Below are 22,971 nucleotides of genomic sequence, written 5' to 3' on the forward strand. Positions count from 1 at the left end.
ATGATAAAATCACAACACAACAGTTTGTGTGGAGCGTGCGATGCAAACATATTAAACTGACCAAACAGAAGCAGCAGGCGTAGCTCTCCAGAGTTCTCCGACACCTCGGATCCCCGTCAGCCCACAGATGCAGCCAAAGTTAACTTCTGTTTGCCTGCGGAGGATCTGTATTTATAGATCATTTTGCAACACTTTGCAATACTCTGCAACACTACGTGGCGTTGAACGCACCACAACCCAAGGCTAGTTGAAGAGGAGCTGTTGCATATTTCATCTTCGACTTCTTTAAAGGAAAGAAATACAGCCTTCTGTGCACATGCAGGCATATTCTTCCAGACACAAGCGCAGCCTTTATCTGTCACGCAGATATTTACACATAAACCTCCTCTCCCCCTCCTTCTACAAGTCTTATCTCTTCTCTTTTCTTTTCATCCCATCTTTGGGCTCCTCCGTGCGCCCTTTCTTCCTATGCTCATTTTTAATTTCGCTATACAGTACGTGCCCAGCAGGGGTTATGCTCCACTTTCTCTCAGCTAGTTAATCTTCACTCCCCATCTCCCTCTTCTGACGATTTATCCGATGAAGGCGAGACCCTCTCCCCTGTTCATGCAGCAATGCGTAGATCTTGCAAGTTTTTAACAAGCGTGATGGATGCCTCGGCGCAGACGCTTTAATGTCATAGGGGACGTTTTGTTGCCAGGAGACGCCGTCTTGCTTAATTACCTGTTGTTGGAAGTGCTGTCTAAAAAAGCCCCGTTCGACGGCGTCTTGTGCGCTCATGTGTGATTCACTGATTTTCCATGTGTTTGCAATTACAAAGGCAAAGAGAAGTTCTTAAGATATATTTCTGTATAAAAATGTCTTTAAATATGTCCTGATCTTTAGCAACACATACGTCATTGACATGAATCACCATGTATATAATTCAAACTGTGTAGGTGTTGAAAAGTTCTTTTCTGAATATGTGCGAGTGGTTGTTTTCCCTTTGATAGACAAGAACAAGAGAGACTTCATCCTCTCCTCGGATTGGTTAAATTTTAGACGTCATCACAAACTAAATTCGACTAAAGACCATTTCCTTTGTTATGGGCCATGACAGAGGAACACCCATTCCCGGGTGTACCAGGGTATCTTACAGGGTCAAGCCAAGGTGTCTGTTGAGCTGAAGCGGGGCGCTACAGCTGGACAATTAGCACTCTACAAAATCTAATTGCAAGCCTAAACCCAGGAGAGAAACTTGAGTGACCACAGGACAGACATTCCCACCGAACACCCTGCCGAAGTGAGTCAAACCAGTGAGATCGAGAAGAAATTCAATCTTAACACACCAGAATTGCCAAACTCTTGGTTTTCCTGTTGTGTCTTCTCTGCCGGCTGGTTTTGAAAGGAAAACAAAAATTTTTCAGGGCTTCCTAATTTTAGGATGTTAGATACCAGCGAGCAGTTTACTGAGCGCTTTCTTTCCTGTTCTCAGGAAAACATGCACATTTGAACCCAGTGATGCTGCCAAAATAGGAAGATTTCCTAGAAGTGGGACAGACCGGCAGACGGTCAGAAATAGACGGGTTTCTCTCCCTCTGCTCTGCCTCTTGTCTTAGTCTTAAGTCTCAGTATTTGCCTCTGCCTCTCCGTGCCCTCGCTCTGCCTCTTTAGAAATAACGTCGAGGCTCAGTTTGTGCCTGAGAGCAAGCGCGAGCTATTTTTACCTGCACAAACCACATTTTGCCGGCCACACTCCCACTGGGTCACTTCAGCGGTTTGAGAGTGTGCAGGGGAAGTTTTGGTTTGGTGTGAGAGAGAAAGCAAAGGGGAGACACTGAGTCACGACTTTTACACATGCTCAGCCACACGTCGGGCGGCATCAAACCTCGGTCTCGGTGAAATGTGGCATCTTGTTTACGAAGGTCACACATTGTGGAAAACCAACTGTGGAGGACACAATTAAAATGTGTTGAAGAAGTTTAGGAAAGAAGAGACGACAAGTTTTCGGGCCCAATCTTAAGTTAACCACAAAGTGCAGTGCGAGTGTCCCGCTATAGTCTCCGAACCGACATGCAGACTGTCCATGCCTTGGCTCAAGCGGTGTCACATTTTTATCCTCAAGTAACTGATGCATACTTTTACAGTAATATCCTCAATTCAATGATGAATTTTTGTTTGCGGCCTTGTGGGTTCCTAAACTGACGATTACACATCTGTCTGGGGAACCTGGACCGCTGAGGCAGCACGTGCTCGTGGGAGCTTCGTACCGTCAAATTATTAATCCTTATCATTTGTGAGCAGTTAGAAATTGCTTCGTCATTGAGCTTCTCAGGCCGAAATTGTGATCTGACTCGGTTTGAGTCTTGAGCTGGGCTGTGATTCTGTCCTGAAACCTGCCAGCGTGTCCCACCTCCACTGGCGCTGATTATAAATGCAGCATCTTCCCTTCAGGAGTACATATGTGCAGGGGAGAGTGCACTTGTTGTCAGTGTTTGTGCATTTATTCATGAGTGTGGGTGATGTTATTACATAAATTTTGAGTTTTAGTGAGCTTTGTTCGGCGTGTGGGAGGAAAGGTTACATGTGCACATGGGCGCTTTATGATTGTGTGTTCAGGAACTGTACAGATGACTAAGTTCTGGTTAAAATAAAAAAGATAAAAAATGAAACAATACGTTTTGTGCAGTTAAGTGACGAATCTGAATGTATTATTCAACATTTGGTAGTTCTGATGAAGTGACAGTGTTATGAGACCGCACGGTGGAAGGAAATTGCAGGATGGCAGAAATGCTTAATTCAATGGTTGTGTGTTGTTTCTACTGCACAGAAAAAAAAACCCTATTGTTTCGATGTTTCATTTTAAAGAACAGAACTACTTGTATTACTTTTACTACTCGACGGAGTTGCAATGCAGCGATTTATGTCATTGTACACGTTGCTGCTGTTATCAGTGCTTTTGCCCCTCCGGCCTCTTTTCTTTCTTTATTCTCATTGATGCTGCTTGTTTGTTTTGCTGTGACTTATTAGTGTTTGCTCCCGTAACCGCTCAGCTCCCCCCTGGGAGTCATCAAAGTTTCATCTTCTCTCATCCTATAGGGCGTTAATATTCTCTGTGGTGTCTGAACGACGCGAATCCCCACGGAAAACATCATCTGTATTTTGGTTAAATATATCTTTTGCCCACTCAGGCAACATAGAGATCATACTGGAACAAATCCTCTGGGGTAATTAGTGATTTCATCAAAAGAAGCAGAGGGGATTATGGCGCTCTTGTTTAAGTAATGTGTCGGCTCCAGGCTCGAAATTGCCAGTAAGAGACTTCTGGAAGTTGTGGTTGTTTGCAAAGCACTGCTGGAAGTTGTTGCTGTACTCTTTCTCCAGCAAATCATCACCTCTGACCTCCCCTCTGAGAATTATTATGTAAGGATTCACAGAAGTTCTGGTGCGAGTTTGGAAATCGGTTAAACTGCTCAACTTATTATAAGTTGTTGTTGCTTGCTAGCTTATTGTTATACTTAATACAAGTTTTCGATTTTTCACGAGATGTGCAAAGAATATCACAATAAATTCATTGTAGAAATGTTAATAGAGAGCCAAATACAAATAGAATCAGATTGAATTATACAATCTATTAAACTCGTCTTTGAGTTTATTGATGGTGTTTTTTGCCTTTTTATTTGACCTTTTCTTATCAGGTCAAATTGCCTCCCCTGCACTCTAGCCAGCTGCCGTCCATCTCACTGACTCTGCAGCTATGGAGGCGAGCTATCAGTACGGGCTGAGGACCCATTTACACAACAACGTTTCCAAGTGAAAATAAACGTACAAAACTTTTGTTGTGACTTGGAGGTCTGTTTACAGCGTAACAGTGGTCAGAGCCACTGAAAGAGCAACTCTTTTAAAACGCCCGGGCTCCGTCTCTTCGTAGACGGCGGAAAAGCTGCTAATGTGTATGTGCACCATGGCCTAAATATGTGTTCTGCACATGCTGAGTAGACGGACAATAAGAACTCCGTCATGTCATGACTCCCAGTCTAGATTCTCCTGGACTTGGTATTTTTATAGTTGACAGTCACCGTAATGACAATCCAACCTGGTCGTCTGTCCACTAGAATGTCCGTGTTCTCCCATTGTTAATGTTTATAGGGTATTGTTCTCTGCTGCATGTGTGTGTGGCTTCTTTACAAAAACAACAAACGGCATTCACTTGTGGCCCGACATGGAAACTACATCGTTTTCAGCGTTTCTGTCGTTTACGTGTAAATGGACAGTGTTTTCGGAACGTTAGTTGTGTGAAACTTTTCTGAAACGAAAATGCAAAAATGACACATTTTACCTTGAAACGTCGTGGAAACCGGGCCGTTGTGGCTGATTGCGTTCTGTTCATAAGTTGTTCTCGGCCACAACCTGTTTAATGGCGTGTGATGGTGTAGAAGTTTCAGCCGGATGGACGCACCGTGGAGTATTTCTCTCACTTTAACGACTCGGATAAGATGTGATGGTCTCGCCGACGGTCCACGTTCATACATGTTGGTTCTCTGTTCTGTGGCGAGACGCTTAGTGGGGATATAGGCAGAGGTGGCTGAACAGGTTGGTGGCAGATTCTTTTCATTGCCTTTTCCAGAAAACTGGCGAGTCGTCCAGCCCCTGGCCCACTTGATGAATTCAGTGTCTCGCGGCAGTATTAACCCCAGATTTAATCCAAATTTTTTTTTTACTTATTCTCTGTTAATTGCTGTAAAGTCAACGAAATTAAATAAGTAATGAATGTACACACACCAGATCTCGTCTTCTTTCAGGAAAAAGCGTCAGCTGGCAGCTTTTATGAGGAAGACGTGTGTGTGTTGTGTGACAGAAAAGGAAATCCCCCGCACTTTTGGCCTGCTACTTACTCTGCATCTGACACACACACACACACACACACACACACACACACACACACACACACACACACACACACACACACACACACACACACACACACACACACACACACACACACACACACACACACACACACCATGTGCAGTCAGTCCTGCATTACCGCTCGCTCCAGTCATGTGCTCTGAAATTGGCACGTCGCCACATCCTTTCGAAGCCCCACGTTGTATATATACATCCATGTAAATGTATGTTTTTGTCGAGTGGAACGAGCGAGATCTTTAAGACTTTCCGCCTCGATGTGGCTGTGTTGTCATAACCTCAGCATCCTGTACACCTTTCTCACACCTACACTGCATCTATAGTTGTGTTTCTACATCACTGAAATAGACCGTTGTTGGTAATTATGCCATCAATTATCATTGACAAATGGTTGATTCAGATCTGACAACATGTGTCTCCTCTCATAAAGACATTTAGGTGTCTTCATGAGGCACCTGTTTGTTTCCACATAGAAAATAATTCAGACCATGTGTAGTCCTCACGTGATAATGTTCCTAAGACTGCACTGCAACTGTAGAAATATTGAATAGTCTGTTGTTAGTTTGCTTCTCATTATCAGATTAACATAAACTGAAATCGGCATTTGAGCTGTCTGATAGCAGAAAAACTTCAGCTGTTAAAAGTCTGCCATCTAGTGGTGAAAGAGAAACTAAAAACCTCATTTGAGTATTTGTCATATGAAATAAATGATGAAACTATCTTATTGCATCATCTTGGATTTATAATTTATCTTGAAAGGGAGAATAATTTAAACACGGACGTCTACATTTTTTGAAAGATGTATAATCACAATGATGAAATTATTGCTCCCTTATTCTTATGAACTTTAACTAAGCCCCAGCGTTTGAAAAATGATTTAATTTGGTTGCTGCAGATCGGTTTTCCTTTTAACTTTGTATCATGAATCCGTCGCAGCTATGATTAGGGGGACACTCCCAGCAGCTCTGCTGCATTCTAAATCTGATTATGAACATCAAATGCTCTTTTCTCTCACATTCAGAGAAACTTTCTTTGCTGTTCTTTGAGTGATCACCTCTCTTCTTCTTCTTCTTCTTCTCTTCAGCTCCCAGGTTGAAGGTGACGTGAAAGAGGAGATCCTTCAGCCCCCAGAGCCTCACCCAGTTCCCCCAATCCTGACCCCGTCTCCCCCGTCGGCCTTCCCCACCGTCACCAACGTACGGCAGGACAACGACCGCTACCATCCGAAACCTGTCATCCACGTGTTGGCGACTGCACAGAACAACATGACCCAGGTGAGCCCGCCAACGCAACAGACGGCTTCTACAACCTACAATCAGCTGAATGATGAGAGATGTTTCTCTTACTTTATACAAAAAGCATTTCAAATCACTTTTAGGTGATCTACGAGAACATTTCTGAGCACGTTAACAATTTATATTTGCACTTTGATGATTTGTTTTCCCAGCAGGCAACAGAAGAAAGCAATTAGAACTATAATTCATCCAGAGCTGCAGCAAATGATTATTTTGATCAGTGGCTGATCTGATAAGTAATTATTTTTGAAACATGTTCTTCACAGTTTCTGCGTCAGGGATTTCTTTAACTTTTAATCAGCTTTATATATAACTGGCAAATGAATCTTTATGGTATCGGTATATTTAAGCAGCTTCTGTCTTCTTACCATCTGATGGAACTCTCCTACCTTTAGCTCTGAATATTCTCACAGAAGTCGTAATGTTTTTGTGTTTTCCCTCCATATCTGCCGTCATATTGATGACAATGACTTGGACTTATTTGGTCGCTTCTTTGATTGTATTATCTCGGAACCCCCTTAAGATTGAGATATTACATCTCTAAGTATTTATCCTGATTAACAAACTTTTCACAACTACAACAACAGCAAATCTTAAAGAAGTGAGACAGTGATGATTTCACTAATTGTGCAAGAAGGTAAGTTTATTTTTTATAGAACAATTCCGTGTGACCTAGAAGACGTTGGAATCACATTCAAAGAAAACATTAAAGAAGTAATAAAATGCAGGCGGATGTCATTAAAAACGAAACCTAAAAAGGATTTGAATGAGCTCACGTTTTCAGTCAGATATTCGAGACTTTTATACCGTAACACACTGTTAATGCACAAAATGTGGCGGCCGAGACGTGTCTGTATGTCTTCTCTCTGAACCAGGAGTGTCAAACATAAGACCCAATTGTCAAAAATTTGAAGACACTTTTCAAAACAAATTCCTTAAGAAATAGCGAAGACGATTCAACACTGAGACCCGAGCTGAGGAATCGGTGGCTCTGCCATGAAAGCTGGGAGACTACGATCAACCTCAAAGCCATGTTGTCAGGGGGAGTTTGTAAAAAACCCCATAATGCAACAGCTAATTTCACTGTATTATGCAGCAATAAAATTGACTTTGTGTGAGATTGTGGTCATTTTCTCTACTAATTGTTTAGTTTTAAGAAGAAAAAAAAATCAACATTCTCATCAGATATACTTTGTGCCACAACAAAAAAAAAACAAAGTTTAGATTGAAAGGTTACTAGGGCACAAAATTACTGGTCCAGTTCACCCTAAACAGCTGATCTACTATCTGCCCCCCCCCCCCGATCATCATTACTCAAAAGATGATTGTTGTTTTTTTTTTGTTTTTTTTTTGTATCCTTACTTCTTCTTCTCTCTCTCTCTCTTCTTTTAAATCTCCATTCCAGAATAAGGATGTGAACCAGCAGGAGTCACGACCCAGTCCGAACAAACAGAGCAGTCCCTCAGAGCAGAAAGATCAGGACCTAATCAACCGAAAGCAGCAAACTCAGGTCTCAAATCTAGACCTCAATGACAACTACAACAACAAACTGTCCTCGACGTCGGCAAAATCGGAATCGGGCCAAAGTCAGACTCAGACGCCCTCCTCGCCCCTCTCCCCTGCTGTTGAATGTTCAGGCGCTCCTCGGATCGAGAGGAAGCTCAGCATTGAGATTAAAAAGGTGCCGCTGCAGGAGGGACCCCGTAGCTTTGACACTTCGTCCTCGTTGGGGGTAGCGGGCGGACTCGGCACCAGCGCCAATAACAGCAGCTCCATGCTGCAGAGAGGCCACGCCTTCAAGGCTCGCTCCGGTCCGTCCCAGCTGACGTCCAGCTCCTCGCTGTCGGAGGACTCGGGCACAGAGGGAGGAGCGGGCGGATGTGGGGAGAGCCACGCCGACGGAGGCGTCCTCACCAGACCCAACCACCTGCCCGTGAAGAGCGGAGACAAGGGGGACGTGTCGGGGGTGGACAGAGCGGACCTGAAAGCCGGAACGGCGGCGTGGGCGCAACCCTGCAACAGCCCGGACAAACTCTTCCCCAAAACGTCCTCGTCCTCCTCCTCCTCCGACCATGTGGCTCCATCCTCCTCCTCCTCCTCCCACCTGTCCTCGTCTTCATCCTCGTCCTCCTCCACCCCCGTTAGGACTGCGCTCAGTTTCACCAACCCCCTGCACTCCGACAACTCGGACGAGGAAGGGAACAACGAGATGACGGGAGGGATGGAGGGTTACCATACAAATGTTTCCACGGCAACGGCCATGGTAACCGCCTCCACTGTCCACGGCGACCAGCAGCCCGTCAGGAAGGTGCTGCCCATGTCGATCGCAGGCCAGACCACGCCATCACCAACCACAGCAAGTACGTGTGTCCTGCCACAACCAATTACGAAGACCCCAGAAACAACCACACACTTAAAGTTCAGCTGTTTTTACTCCGCGACACGTCTTTGATATTCACACTCTCAGCAGCGAAGCGAAACCACATGTCAGAGTTGTTTGCTGGGTCAGTCAGGAGCACAGAGGTCGCAGACAGACCACATGCTGACAAGCCCGTTAACACATCCTGTAGAGAAAACAAACAGCAGACACCAAAGAAAGAAAGGAATCGGAGGAAAAGGCAACAAACACAGAGCGAGAGAGTTTTCAGTGAGTCTTGTGTAAAGCATGACTGACTAATTGGTTGGTTTGAGGAATGCTGCAAAATCAACTCCCTTCCTCTTTCAGCTTGTGTGTGTGTGTGTGTGTGTGTGTGTGTGTGTGTGTGTGTGTGTGTGTGTGTGTGTGTGTGTGTGTGTGTGTGTGTGTGTGTGTGTGTGTGTGTGTGTGTGTGTGTGTGTGTGTGTGTGTGTGTGTGTGTGTGTGTGTGTGTGTGTGTGTGTGTGTGTGTGTGTGTGTGTGTGTGTGCGTGTGCATGTTGGATGACGGCGAGGGATCAACACTGCATGATTCTGACAAACGCACTTCTGCCACTTCTGTGCACGTTTGGGTTGAATGGAGCGGCGTCACACTGTTTGTGCCTTCGAGCGGCGTGCGGTTTCAATCCTCTGGGTCGTGCAGATCGCCTCTGCTTTCTTCTCTTGATTTCAAAATCTCCAGATTCTGAAATCGGGTGTTCGACTTTGATCAGCGCAGATACGGAGTGATTTGAGCTGGAGGGATTTTTTTTTTATTTAATACGTTGAATAGGTTCAGAGCTTGTTGATATTAATATAAACTGCATTTTTAGATATTGGATTAAACTGTGAGAATGCATGAATGGTAGCATTTGGGCAAAATATTTAACCGAAATGAAAAAATGTTCAAAGTATTACAACTGTATACTAAATGTTAAATAGGTTGACTATCATATTTTAACTCAGGGGTGTCAAACACAAGGATCTGTGCTTTTCCAATGAGGTATTTCGCATCCAAATACCCACAAATAATACGTCCCCTCGTCGGTGGACACCCCTGTCCCGCTGGGTACGTTCGCAAACAACGGACACTTCTAACATAGAAATATTACATTCCTACATGAGCGTAGGAACTCCATACAACAAACGTATAAACAATTAACTTGTTTTAATTTTTCACTCTAATTTCATTAAAATTGGCTTTATGTTGAGATTGTTGTCCGTTTCAGTCGTAATTGTTTGGATTTATTTTGAAAATGTAGACATTTTCATCACAACAAAGAAAAACGTTATAGTTTAAATTTAAAGGTTATTATGTCACTACTTTACCAAGTCTCGAGATGACACTGGGCCCTGAACTAAGAACGGTTTGACACTCCTGCTTCAGAAGTCTGAGTGAAACGAGTCGTGTTGGAAACTGAATTAACGTGTTGCTCGTCAATCTGGCAGCGGCAGAACGTCTCAGCAAGGTTCTGAACTCTGCTGCTCATCCCACAAAGTCATGCTCCTTACAAATTTGCCCATAAATTGTATGGAACATGACTTTGAGATGAATTCTAACACAAATATTGAAACGTTTTATGTGTAGTTTAGCCGGACGTAAGAGATCTGAAAGGCCCTCTTCATGCTCTCCAGTCTTTCCAATATTTGAATCCAAATGCAGTGATCCTTGTGTCTCGACCCTGTGGTCGACTGTTTTGGTCTGCTTGGCTTTCCGGCTCACCGCCTGGTTTGGGGCTGTGGCAGCGCTTCAGTTTGAATTTAAAATTAAAAAATAAAGCTCGTGGCTGCTGTCTGACGAAGAATCTAATGACTGCTTGTTGACTTGTTGTGCTGCTTTGTGTGGTCGGTCACGAGGAAGCCGGCGGCTGCTTGCTTTTTGTTTTGTTGTTTTTTTTTTTGTTGTTTTTTTCCCCTCTCCCCCCTCGCTGGGCGCATTGGCATCGAATCGCTTACAGCTTGTTTAATTGAACGTGTCGCTGAGGTCGGAGCAGTTCAAACATGCTTTATGAGGCTCGGACAAACAAATGAGGCTCGGGACTTATCAAATACAGAGTCGCAACAAATTACAAGGTGGTAGTTAAGACAATTAAACCCAATAAAATGAGGCCGTTAATTATACGACGGCAAATGCTGTTCAGTTATAAACACTTATTGTTCATCAATTATTATTATTATGAGATCCTGTTACGAAGTCAGGCTGAAGTTTCAATGGAAACCAGAGGAAGAGTTACATGACAAAAAAAACCTCTCATCTTCTCTCTGGACTATAAAGTCATGGAAGATTTAAAACCTTCAAATCACACCAACCTGGAAATCAAAATGTCTTTCCTCATCCCTCTCCCTTTCTGCTGGTTCAGCAGACTCTAGTCTTCATGGTAAGGATCCGTGGGTGATTTCCTACTTTAACGTCGATGGACGTTACCATCAAAGAGTCGATGTTTAGATGATCTGGAATACAAATGTGCTTTTATCAAGCTGCAAAAATAAATCTTCAATCAGACTGACGACAGTTAAACCTTGAAAAACAGTTAAACGTGATATCTCAATGTCCTTTTTTATTATCAGCATTTAGGTTTCATGACATCTAACAATATAATAATTTCAATATATGAGTGCTTCTAATATGACAATACAAACGTTAAACTACAGGCACTACTTGAATCGGGTATACATGTATACATCTTGTAAGAATTAATACTGTGATCATTTTAGATTTTTTAATGTAGTAAAGCCAATTATTTATTTAATTTTTGGCCTTTTTCAGTGTAATAAGATATTTGATCCATTATCGTAATAATATTCTTCCAATGATGTAATGTTATGACATGAATTAGAATTAAAAATAAAATCCTCTAAAAATGTAATCACCATAATAACATATAACACTGAATTTCTCCAAAATAAAATCTTTTTCTTCCGGATTTCTGCAGTTTGGTCATGAAAAATAGGTTTAACTGATCACATTTATTGATTGAGGATTGATTTATTGATCGATCACTGCAAGTAATATTAGTTTTTACACCTTGAATAGAAAATCGTTGTGAAAACGACGGCACACGTTCACCAGAGCTTTTTTTTTTTTTTTTTTTTTTTCTCTTCAGTCTTCATTCTTCCCGGCCAGTCGTTAACCTTGCTTCTCATTTGACCTCTGACCTTTTAACCCAGACTGCTGGGACAGCGATGACTCCCCTCCCCCCCTCCCCGAGAGAACCCCCGAGTCCTTCATACTGGCCACAGGTGCGTTTGCATTGGTAGAGCTCGGCGGTGGTGAGGAGGATCACTGACCGTGAGTCTGAGGATCGTCTGTTTTGGTTGGAGGACGAGAGGCGGAGGCCCGAGCTCTTGGCTTTTTTTGCGGTTTGAGATTAGAAGCAGCCGGTGGTGGTTCTCTGATTTTAATGATCGGTGCTTCTGAGCTGCTTCAGGAGTAACATGGTCTGGTTCAGGCCCCGTTTACACGGCAATATTTCAAGTGTAAACATTTAATTTAATTTTTTTTTGCGTTTTCATTTCAGAAAAGCAAAATACGTTTTTCAATTTCACTTGTTGTGTAAACGGGGCCTCAGAAATTCTGAATAAAATATGCATACAGGTAGCGCTGCAGTCTGTCACCTTCGTCATAAAGCGTGCATGTACATCTATGAACGTTGCATTAAAATGGGCAAGTTTTTCATTTTATTTATTTGAACTTTACCTTATTTTATTGCTTTGTAAATAAATCATGCTGACAATAACTTAACATGTAATTATACAAATAAAGGCAAATCTACAAAATGCATTCTATTAATTGATCTCAAACTGTGACACTTCTATATATTTTACATATAATATGCATAAAGTGAAACATTTAAAGCCTTTTTCTGTTTCATTCTTCTTCATTTTAACTTTCTATGTTTTCAATACATGTATTTGTCGAGATGCGCCTGTATATGTAAGAATTTCAATTCAAAACTTCGATATTACACACGAACTGAAATACTTCAATCTCTTTTTTTTTGTTTTCTTAAATAAGGCTCATAAGTCATTCAAATATAGCAGTACGGTGTTTGTAAACACCACAGTACATCATGATCATTTCCCAGAGGCCAGATACTTTAGTTTTTTTAGATCAGCCTGTATATCTGGATACATACAGCAGGTACTGTATAAAAGACAATTGGAAGGTAAATGAACAGCAGGTATTGAATGAATATTTGAAATCAGTTTTTATTATTTTGATGATTTATTTGCTTCCATTTTTTGAATAATTTGTTAGACAAAAAGGACATTTGTGATCAGAGTTGCTCTTCCCTGGTCTATAGTCTTATATTAAAACAAAACAATCTGTATTCATTCAACTCTTTTGTTTTTTCTAATTTTGTCGTCTTCGTTTATAATTTTTTACCGTACTTTGTGTGGAAAATAGTAATATAATTACTTGTAATATAAAACCTGTTTTCTTTTTTGGGGGGTGTGTGTGTCTGTTTTCCATCGCTAGGGGTCAGTATTGTCGGCCTCAGACCAGCAGTGCATTTATATTGGTGATCGTTTGAAAGGGGTGCAGTCGCTCATATTCTATTGCTTCTGGGTGTGATGTGGAAATAATTGAAGCCAAGAGGGGATTTAAAAGGAGAGGAAAGTCTTGTTGTGAAGCTTTTGTGCTGCTCCTCTTGTTGAGGGAAATAATCCTTATTGGAAGGAGCGAAACGTCTGAAGTGACGCATTTAAGGACCCCAGTGGAAGATTTCCCTGAAAAAGATAAGATGACGGTGTGAGTCTGAATGGAAGTGTGAATGTGTGCGTTTGTCTTGTTTATGTCCTTTTTTAAATCTCCCCTCTGTGTGATTTTCACTCGTTTTCTCGTTTTCCCGTCAGACCCTTCGGAGGTGAGAACGTCTGCTTCAGCCGAGTGGGGCGGCTTGCATAAAGGTACGGCGGACGCCTCTGACCTCACCTGTGTGTGTGTGTGTGTGTGTGTTCCCACAGCGTTTTACACGCCAGCCCGACAGCTCCACACCTCTCTCTCTCTCGCTCTCTCTCTTTCTAAGTATGAGTTTATCAGAGACTGTTTGATGATGGTTACTGCCAATTTACTGCTTCAGTAGTTTCAGTGTGGGTTTGACTGCTTCATCAAAAGGTTTGGCTTTAATTCTTTTCATTCTTTCTCGCTGCGAGTGTAGCTCACTGAGAGTTTGTAGATAGAATAAAAAGACTGCGCTTTCATTGAAATTCCTCCTGAATGTCAGGCTTTAAATGTCAAGATCCGTGCAACTTTCTCTACAAATGAGTCCGACTCCTGTTTATACATTTATTTCCACAAGTGTTCTCATTACAGCATGTGACACGTCGGCCAGATGTACAAATCTGTTTCTGGCTAATCGCACGTCAAGATGAAACAAATTGGTATTTTCTGCACAAACCATATCAGATTTTAACTATTTCAAGGCCCCAGTGCAGTTTAAATACATTATGATGCTATATAGCAGTGTTTCCCAGACTATGGGTCACAACCGGGCAGGAATACAGTTTAGGAGCTTCAGCATCTGTCTTGTTCACGCCACAGCAGGGGTGTCAAACGTACGGCCCGCAGGCCAGAACCGGACCTCCAGAATCCAATCCCGAGATCTAATTCTCCATCTGTGAGAAATAATAACATTAACTGCAATGTTTGTATTTGACCACCAGGGGCGCAGTTCAGTCAGTTCAAGTGATCAGGATTACTGCATAGACTGAGAAATGCATCGACATTAAAGATAATTTCTAGAATATGACAAGTTATATTGATTGTAATATGAACAAGTCGAATATATTATTGTGCTCCAGCTACACGTGAACAAATGTTTTACACCTTCGAAGATGTAATTAGTGAAATAAAAATCCAATGTGAGTTGTAAAGCACATGGTGAACTGAGAAATTAAATTTCTTTTGGTTCCAGAATTTAAGGGATAGTTAATTAAATGTGAACTTCTTAAGACTATATTAACTCAGGCAAGACTGCTGAGGATTTTGTTCTTGCCGATTCCGATATTGGGGAATAAAAAATTTCCGTAATAGATTTATCGGCCGAATAAATTTGTTTAGTTCTGGGTGACTTATCGTCGTAAATATCAAGTCGTAATGACGACGTCCCGTTATTGTGGCAGCAGCGATAAAAGCCCAGACGCAGAACGAACAAACATACCCGTCGAGTGTAAATGACGCAGCCAGGCACGTCATGGGAAAATGATTGACTTCACTTAATTCACAAACTGTTTAACTCACCGCTGAGGTGAACCGCTTGTGATGGCATCTTGGCTTTTTACCCTGCTGTGGGGTGACTGGAGCAGGACATGAGAGGAGTTGGAGCGCCCTCTACTGGATACGAAATGCAAGGACATAACAAAAAATACACGTTAGTGAAAAATAAGTGTGAACATAGCCGATTTGGCAGATTATTCTCTCGTGGCTATAATCGGCTGATTAAATGGGTCAGGCCCTAATATTAACCCTTTTGTTGCACTAAAACAAGATGAAATTTAAAGGTGTAGTTATTTATGTTTTATAATGTAATTATTTACTGTTCCGGCCCATTTGAGACTAAATCAATAGATTTCACAGTGAATTTTGGATCTTGAGCTGCTCTGAACTGTATGTGTGTTTACTTTTTGTACAGATGTGTCAGATTGTGTTGAGAAAACGTCTCCGGCCGACTCGGCATCTGCCGGCAGCACGACGGCAGACGGCAAGGCAGAGCTGGGTGGGTAAGTCAGCCTCCATTTCTGAATGATTATTACAACTGGTTCTATTCATCAGCAGCTTTCCAGACACTCGGGTATCAGGTGATTCAGAGGATGGGATGGGGGGGGGGCATTGAGGAGTTTCCAACCCTCTGAAGGAGCCGTAATAACATTTTGCACGTGCACTGAAATGTGTTTCAGAGACGTCACTGGGCTTCTTCTCCTTTCAGGGTTCGGTAACCGCTGCATTCAGCCCAAAGGCCCCCGAGAACCCCCCGTGGAGCGGACGTGATCAGGAGCAGTCCGTCTGCCGTCCTCCCCCGTGAGGAGACGGACCCCACCCATCTCGACCTGGCTGGTCCGACAGAAGCCCCGCCGCCGGACCGACGAACCGCACACTCTTACATAGAAACTCCTTCTGTGTAACTCTGTGCACGCACACACACGCACGCACACACACACACACACACACGCTGAAGGCTGAACTCTTCCTCCTCAGACTCACTGTGCAGAAACAAAGCTCGTGTTTTTTGTCCTCAGCTCGCTGCTGTTAGAGGGACCGACTTCTCCCGACGCCGACCCGGTTCTTCCCCCGTTAATCACTCGAGGATCATTCCCGATTGTTCCCCTCTTTTGCGTAGACTCCGAGAGCGCCTTGTTGTCGGCCCGGATCAAAGTGTTCCGCCTTCTTAGGCTAAAGAAAAAGGGGATTTCGGGAGTAATTCCTAACAAGTTGAATGAAAAGTGTTCTGGATGAACGCTTTGTTTCATACCAAATGAAAAGAAAGTAACTTCTCTTTGTCCTCCGTCAGGAATTATCTTTAATCAGAACAGGCTGATTCCTGAGGTTTAGCAACAATCTTCAAAGCGAATTTCGATAATCTGCCACCCATGGAGCAACCTTGTCTGTTTGTACAGGTTGCATGGGTGCTCGCTTGCCCCCCCCCCCCCCCCCCCCCCCCCCCCGTGTGCTGGTGCTACATTTTAAAAGATCCGTATAGAAACAGCTCGAGCTGACTGTTACCGACATTCACCTGTCTGTCACCTCCCTCGTTCGCCGACGTGATACCAGGTCCAGGATTTTTCTATTTTCGCTCTCTCTCTCGCCAGAGTCGCGGGCTGACACAGTTTGGTCATGGCAGCTCCATTTTCTCATCAGGGTTCGGTTTTTAAAGTAAATGTGCCGCTGTGACTTTGTGTTGACTGTCCAAAGACAGAATCTGCTCCTCGAGGTATCTGGAAGGAAAGAAAATACTGAACATTTGCTTTTAATATTGATGTTCACATTGAATATTGATCGGAAGTCACTGATGATGAAAACTTCAGCAGGAAAAGGTCATTCAAACTATCTATGCAGCACTTTTCATCCAGGTTGGTAGATTTCAAATTGGAAGACTCGTACAGAAAACACAACATAAATAGATACTGGAAGACCACGGCGAAGAAAAGTGGCACGAGAGGAAGAGAATCGTTTCCACGGCAACGATCTCAAGTTAAAACACAAAACTGGCGGCCGTTTACATGGCAACGGTGCTCGGAGCCACTGAAAAGGCAACTTCTTAAAATGATTCCCAAGGTGGAACTTTTGGAAAACGCTTGAAAACACGACGAGTTTTCTGAAAAGAAAATGCCAAAATTTAACGTTTTTACCTGAAACGTTGTCGTATGAACTGGGCCTAATACATTTAGGAAGACAACTCGACAAAGATAGAATAATGAAATGACAGAGAACAGGTCAAATTGAAATAGGAAACCAACTCAAATATGCCAATGAAGCCGTTAAGAGGAAAAACCTGCTCTGATGAGAAGTGAAGTGACTCAACTGGGCTCAGGCCGGCGACTCGGACTCACTGCTGGGACCATGAGCCTGCCTTAGTCCGCTCGTCCTCCACGCCGTTCCTCCTGCCCCCCCCCCCCCCCCCCCCCCCCCCCCCCCTCCGACGATCCACCGCCAAGGCTTCTTTACTCACAGTGAACCTCGGTGTTTCGGAGTATGAATGTTACACCTCACCTGAAACACTTGAAACGTCCTCCATCCACCCGCTTTGTTCCCAGGACCACCGCTTCCTCTTCATCGTCCACTCCTCCTCCTCCACCTCCTCCTCCTCCTCCAGCCTCCATAACTTTACAGTATATGCATTGTTTTATAAAGATAAAGAAACTGTACAGGGCAGTTTAGGTATATAATATTTCACATTTGTTTTTTGTTTTGCTATCTCTTAAATGTTCCTCTTAACAGAAGATGTAAGAAAGTCTGCATGATGATGATGATGATGATTCCTCCCCTCCACAATGTTGTTTTTCTTTTCCTGAATCTGTAAATTATTCTGCTGCCCTTTTGTTTTTGCTACTGGCAAATATTTCAGGGTTGTTTTATTTTATGCTTAATTGAGAAAGCAGTGTGGTTTTATTGGTTTGGCAGAGGAAAAGCATAAACTGCCAACTGCCCCCCCCCCCCTTTTTTTTTTTCACAAAACTACACCGGGATCTGAATAAGATTGTAATAATAATATTAATGATGATGATAATAATAGAAATGGTTGGGTTTTTTTTGTAAATGGTATTTTGAAAGTTATTTTTGTATACGCGGTTGTTTGTTGCGTCACAACCCCCTCCCCCTCCCCCGACATCCCGTCTCCACCTCTCCATCTTTACACTTGTTTTCTTTTGCTTCTGTTTTGTTCTGTAAATGAGAAAAAAAAACAAAAGAAAGTGTAACTGAGATGAATCTGCTGCTCTGAACCAGGAGCCTGTTTCCTTCATCTCCCTCCGCCCGGCTGCTTCCTTCTTTCATCCCCCCCCCCCCCCGTTTCTGCCTTTTTCATTTCTTTAAAGGGCGTCGTTATCAACACTTCACTTTTCTGAGGCCCCGTTTACAAAACAAGTGGAAACGCAAGGCTTCCGTTCCGCTTCGGAGGTCGGTTTACCCGACGACGGGGCTCGGAGCCACTGCAAACGCAACTTTTTGAAAATGGCCCCGAAGGTGGAAAGTTTTGAAAATGCTCCAAATCTGTCTCTATGGAAATACAGGAACCTCGTGCACCACGGCCGTATTGACTGGTTGTTCTGCACATGCTCAGTAGATCAACAAGTGGTTCCTACAGAGTGTCATGACTCCCAGTCCATGTTCTCCTGGGACTCTCCTGTTAAAGTTTAGAGCGGATTGTTCTCTGCTGCGTGTGTGTTTAGGTTCCTCATGAAAGCAAAGAGCAGCTCCAACACTGGCTCTTCATGCCAGCAACGTCGTTTGCAGCATTTCTAGCATTTCCATGGAAGTGGACGTCATTTTCAAAACGTTGCCGTGTAATCGCGAAACTTTTCTGAAACAAAAGACGTTTTCACTTGAAGCCTCGTTGTGTAAACGGGGCCTAAATCACCTCTAACCAGTCGGCGGTTTAAAGCATCGAAACACACCCACCAAACCGGAGATGTTCCTGTCCTGCTTCGTCGTTTCTCGTCCATTTGTTTCCCTCTCTCACTCACTCGCTTCGATCTCAGTAAAGAGCCCACCTGTGCCTTTAAGAGAGAGCCCCCCCCCCCCCCTCCCCCGTCCTCCAATCATTTGTGGCATGAGCGTGAGCGATGTGATTCGCTGCTGCTTGCTCATCACCTCCTGTGGGACTGTCATTGTGCCACCGCCCCTTCACACTTAAAACACACACAAAATGTTTGTATGTTGCAGAAATCAATCAGTAAAAAAAGAACATTAAGTAAAGACTCACTCTCTATTGTCTTTCTTTATTCGTAGAAGCTAAGAGCAGCGGTGAAAGCTGCTTTTGAGTCCTCGTCTGACGACGCCGTGAACTTCAGCGTGAGCTTTAACGCAGCGTTCATGCTTTACTGTCTCGCAGCAGGAAGTCCTCTCACGCCTCACCGATCTGCACAACGCCCACGTGCACTAAAATGACAATTAATCCCAGCAGGTGGTAAAAACACACATCAGCCGGGCTGCCTTAACACTGAGACCTGGAGGCTTGTGAAATTTGCCTTTACACACATAGACTAGCTCAGCAGGGGGCCACTTGTACTGTAATTATTCGCCGGCGCTTCCATGTGGCTAATGCTCATTTTCTGATTAATTACAGAAACATGACACGGTCAATTTACGTGCAACAGTTGCTGCAGCGCCGAGGAGGCTTGGGGACGTCTTGTTAGATATGACTTATAAGAAGTGATTTTTGGAAAGATATCGGGAAAAGTACAGCTCAGGTTTGAACTTTTCTCTTTGTTTTTCAGGCCGATAACTTCAGTCATTCCTTTGAAATCGTGGACTCTTATTGATCAGCTTTTGTCTTTCTCTTCCTTTTTCTTTATCTAATTACATTTTTAAACTCTATTTTAGACTTTTTTTTTTTTTAACTTTTTACAGCGCGAAATATACTCAGATGTGCAAAGGACTAGTTTCTTTGTTCTCACACTTTGATGTAAAATATCAATTCCTCTCTAAAGTGAGCAAAAAGTCAAAGAAATGTTGAAGTAAGATGTTCATGTGGAAAAGTGAGCGAGTGAAAGCTGTCAGAAAAGGATCCGATATTCAAGAAGGACGGTACTAAAAGTGTCGTATTCCAATTTCAGCTCCAGATGGAAAATGACCCAATGAGGTTTATTTCTGAGAAGTTCTCAAAATGATATTATTGAAATCAGGTATTTTAAATGTTTTGACTTACTTTTTATAACATGTTTGTTTTTATATTAAGGTCTTGATATAAAAACAAACATTTAGTTTAAGGTCTTGATATAAAATGTTTGTTTTTATATCAAGACCTTAAACTAAATGTGTCAAAAATTATGAAATGGGAATCTATAATCCTAACCAACCCAGTACCATCCTTTAATTATAATAGTATTATAAGTTGTAAATTCTGATGGAAGTATTATTTTTCACCTCAGTCGCACCCATTTTGAAAATCTTTAGGAAATGTGGAGAAGCCGATTGATTTAATTTAATTTTCTTTCTATAGCCTCAAAAACACTACAGTCATTTCAAAGGTACTTTCACCGAGTGTTTTCACAAAATGTGTTTTCACTTTAAAGGTTGTCGTGGAAACGGGGTTTCCCCAGCGACACCTTGAGGGCCGGTCAAACTGCCAAACAGCCTCATGAGGCCCCCCCAAACCTTATGATGCCAACCTGGGGCCCAGGTCCTCTACAAACTTAGTTATATTGCTGGGAAATTACTTTTTTTGGGGGGGAGCAATATTAAGCCACGCTACATTACAACTCTGAATAAATCCTCATGTCTTCCCTTCTTCCTTTCACCCACTCAGCTTTCTCCCCAGTTACACAAATAGATTGTGTTTCGGTGAGTCATTTGTTGTACGTTGGTCCAGGTTGCAGTCTTAAATGGGTCGCCTCACTTTTCCCAAGGAGCATTTTAACCTGTTATGTAATGGCTTATAAATATAGCCAGTTGGTGTTGAGCAGCAGGCTGCACTGTCATCTGAAGGAAGTGCAAACTGTGTCAGCTCCAAAGGTTTCAAACGAACCAGTTTAGGTGCATTTGTCACGTCTGGCGAAGGAGATGACATCCGATCTCCACTCCTGGCTTTGTGTCGCGTAGTAATCCTGTCATGATGTTTATGGCCCAGTTGTAACTTCACAATCCGCCGGGTGCAGCTGCTAATCATGTTTAGTGTTCACGCCTGGCAGTCACACGCTGTAACTGAGGACTCCGTCAGACTGATTGGAGAAAATGTTTTCATCTCGATAAATCAGAGTGTAAACGGGATTCACTACGCTGCATAATGAGAGTGATAAGCTCATCCAGTTGTGACGACTGGATGAAAGAGAGGTGCTTTTATTTTATTTTTTTATGCCTTTAGTGGGCGCATTTCCATTTCGGCAGCTCACTTCCAGTGGACGTCGGCACCTCTGTCGCTGTGGTGGACAGTGAACTGCTTCTGTTGTTGGTCTGCTCCTCCTGAGTGAACAAGAAAAGAAACCACAGCAGGGAGGAAGGAAGTGGAAGGTCTGCTGTCCTGCACCTCTCAGCATGGTGGATTATTACAACTCCAGTGTCTTCAGTCGCTCCACAGACACTTTATTGTGCCAACAGCTGTTGGATCGACAAGACTCAGATCCAGATTAAACCTGATGAAGTACAGAAACAAGACACTTTTAATAGAGAATAAACCAAAGAGCCATCGATTTAACTGCTTTATCTTATTCAGGGTTTCTGCACAGAACAAACACATTCTATTTTGCATAATTAAACTGCACAAAACCTGCAAATTCCCCAAAATGCAGCTCCATTTAGGTAAAATTACATTCCTGCATGAAGTTATATCATATAACTTTAATCATGTAATAACTTATTACACTGAAAAGGGCCAACATTATTACATTATTAAGCACCAGAGACATTCTCACTACGAGGCCAGTCATCACAACATCTACTAGGAGACATATGATTTACACTGGAAGGTGTCAAATATATGTCCCCGAGGCCAAAAACTGGCAGCAATCACGACTTTGCAAACTGAAAATGAAAAAACTGGCAGCAATCACGACTTTGCAAACTGAAAATGACGAGAAAGACCTGATCTTTACTCTTTCAGGAAAACCAACTGTGACCCTGTGAAGTCATGTAGCAGTAAAAAGCACAAATCAAGCTTCAATTCATCAATCATACTTGCAGTCAAATAATCAGCAGACTTTGTGGTGGAAAAACACTGACTTTTGTGCACTGAAATTAAAGGAAATTTGCATTATTTACATGTTGGCATAGTATATTTTTGCAGCTCTGTTCAGGAGTCTGACAATCCTGATTGATCAAACATCAGATTTTATTTTCCCACACAGACATTGCTAGAAAGCAGTGTTTGTTTTTCTCAATGAACTGATTAATCCACCCACACAGATTTATTCACCAGTTTCTTCAGATTACAGTTTAATCACAACTCATTTAGCACATGCACGCAGAAATGTTTCATATCACTGTGAGCAGAATCGCTCAGGATTTGGGGCTAATTGGTGCATTTTCATAAATTTCTGATGCTGCCGCTTCAAATTCTCTTAATGAAAATGATCATGGCTTAAATAAAAGTGGGAGTTGCAGAGCTCAATTAAAGAAAGTTATTTGATGAAGTTACATAAGCTGATGAGCGAATTGACGTTTATGGAATCCCTTAATTAAAAAGGAAAAATGAACTACCACTGAGTGATGTAAACCTTAAAAATACTCATATTTGTAAGAAAGTGTCTAGACAAGTGTTATTGCTTATGTGTAAGCATATAGATTTATAGTCAATAAACAAATGTGAAGGGATTCATTTCCAGAAGAAAATACAAGTGTGAATACTAAAGATGAATAAGGTTGATCTCCTTTGATTCCAGCATCTCCATGGCAACAGACACTGATCTGGTTGATCCACAGTTTTTTGGGTTTTCTTTTCCGGAAACGGTTAAAGATATAAAAAGCACACAGCACCAACCCTAACCCTACTACAAATAATATGAAAATCATAGAATTATGGAAATTTTGTAAAAAAAACAAATAGTATAACAATACTCACGTAGCTGTGAAAATGTAGTCTAAATAGTATAGTAAATATGCATTTAACTATAGAAATGTGGTTAAAATACTGTAAATAGTATCAATACTGTAGTACAAATAGTGTAAGAATATGCATGTACATATGAAAATTTAGTACAAAATTGTATAAATTGTAAAAATGGC

At 42.4% G+C, this 22,971-nt stretch overlaps 1 protein-coding gene and 1 long non-coding RNA gene across 4 annotated transcripts in view; one reads left to right on the forward strand and one right to left on the reverse strand.

Moving 5' to 3' along the window:
• ptpn12 (protein tyrosine phosphatase non-receptor type 12) overlaps positions 1 to 15,805 on the forward strand; it is a 46,413-nt gene extending 30,608 nt beyond the window's left edge. Inside the window, exons 13-18 of one of the 3 annotated variants that reach the window (XM_080491858.1) lie at positions 5,990 to 6,179; positions 7,606 to 8,560; positions 11,763 to 11,834; positions 13,452 to 13,505; positions 15,230 to 15,317; positions 15,524 to 15,805. In XM_080491858.1, coding sequence (XP_080347984.1) covers positions 5,990 to 6,179; positions 7,606 to 8,560; positions 11,763 to 11,834; positions 13,452 to 13,505; positions 15,230 to 15,317; positions 15,524 to 15,533 — 1,369 coding nt within the window. In that variant the 3' untranslated portion in view covers positions 15,534 to 15,805. The remainder of the gene's footprint in view (positions 1 to 5,989; positions 6,180 to 7,605; positions 8,561 to 11,762; positions 11,835 to 13,451; positions 13,506 to 15,229; positions 15,318 to 15,523) is intronic. The other 2 variants (XM_080491857.1, XM_080491859.1) reach the window with 2 other exon arrangements.
• LOC308127085 lies at positions 13,872 to 18,984 on the reverse strand. Its single transcript, XR_013936483.1, has 4 exons — positions 16,328 to 18,984; positions 15,799 to 15,987; positions 14,839 to 14,931; positions 13,872 to 14,213 (listed from the first exon to the last, which is right to left on the reverse strand). It is a non-coding gene; the product is annotated as an uncharacterized lncRNA (long non-coding RNA).
• Positions 18,985 to 22,971: the final 3,987 nt, after the last annotated feature.

Source organism: Lipophrys pholis, assembly GCF_963383615.2.
Source record: "Lipophrys pholis genome assembly, chromosome: 22".
Lineage (NCBI taxonomy): Eukaryota > Metazoa > Chordata > Actinopteri > Blenniiformes > Blenniidae > Lipophrys > Lipophrys pholis.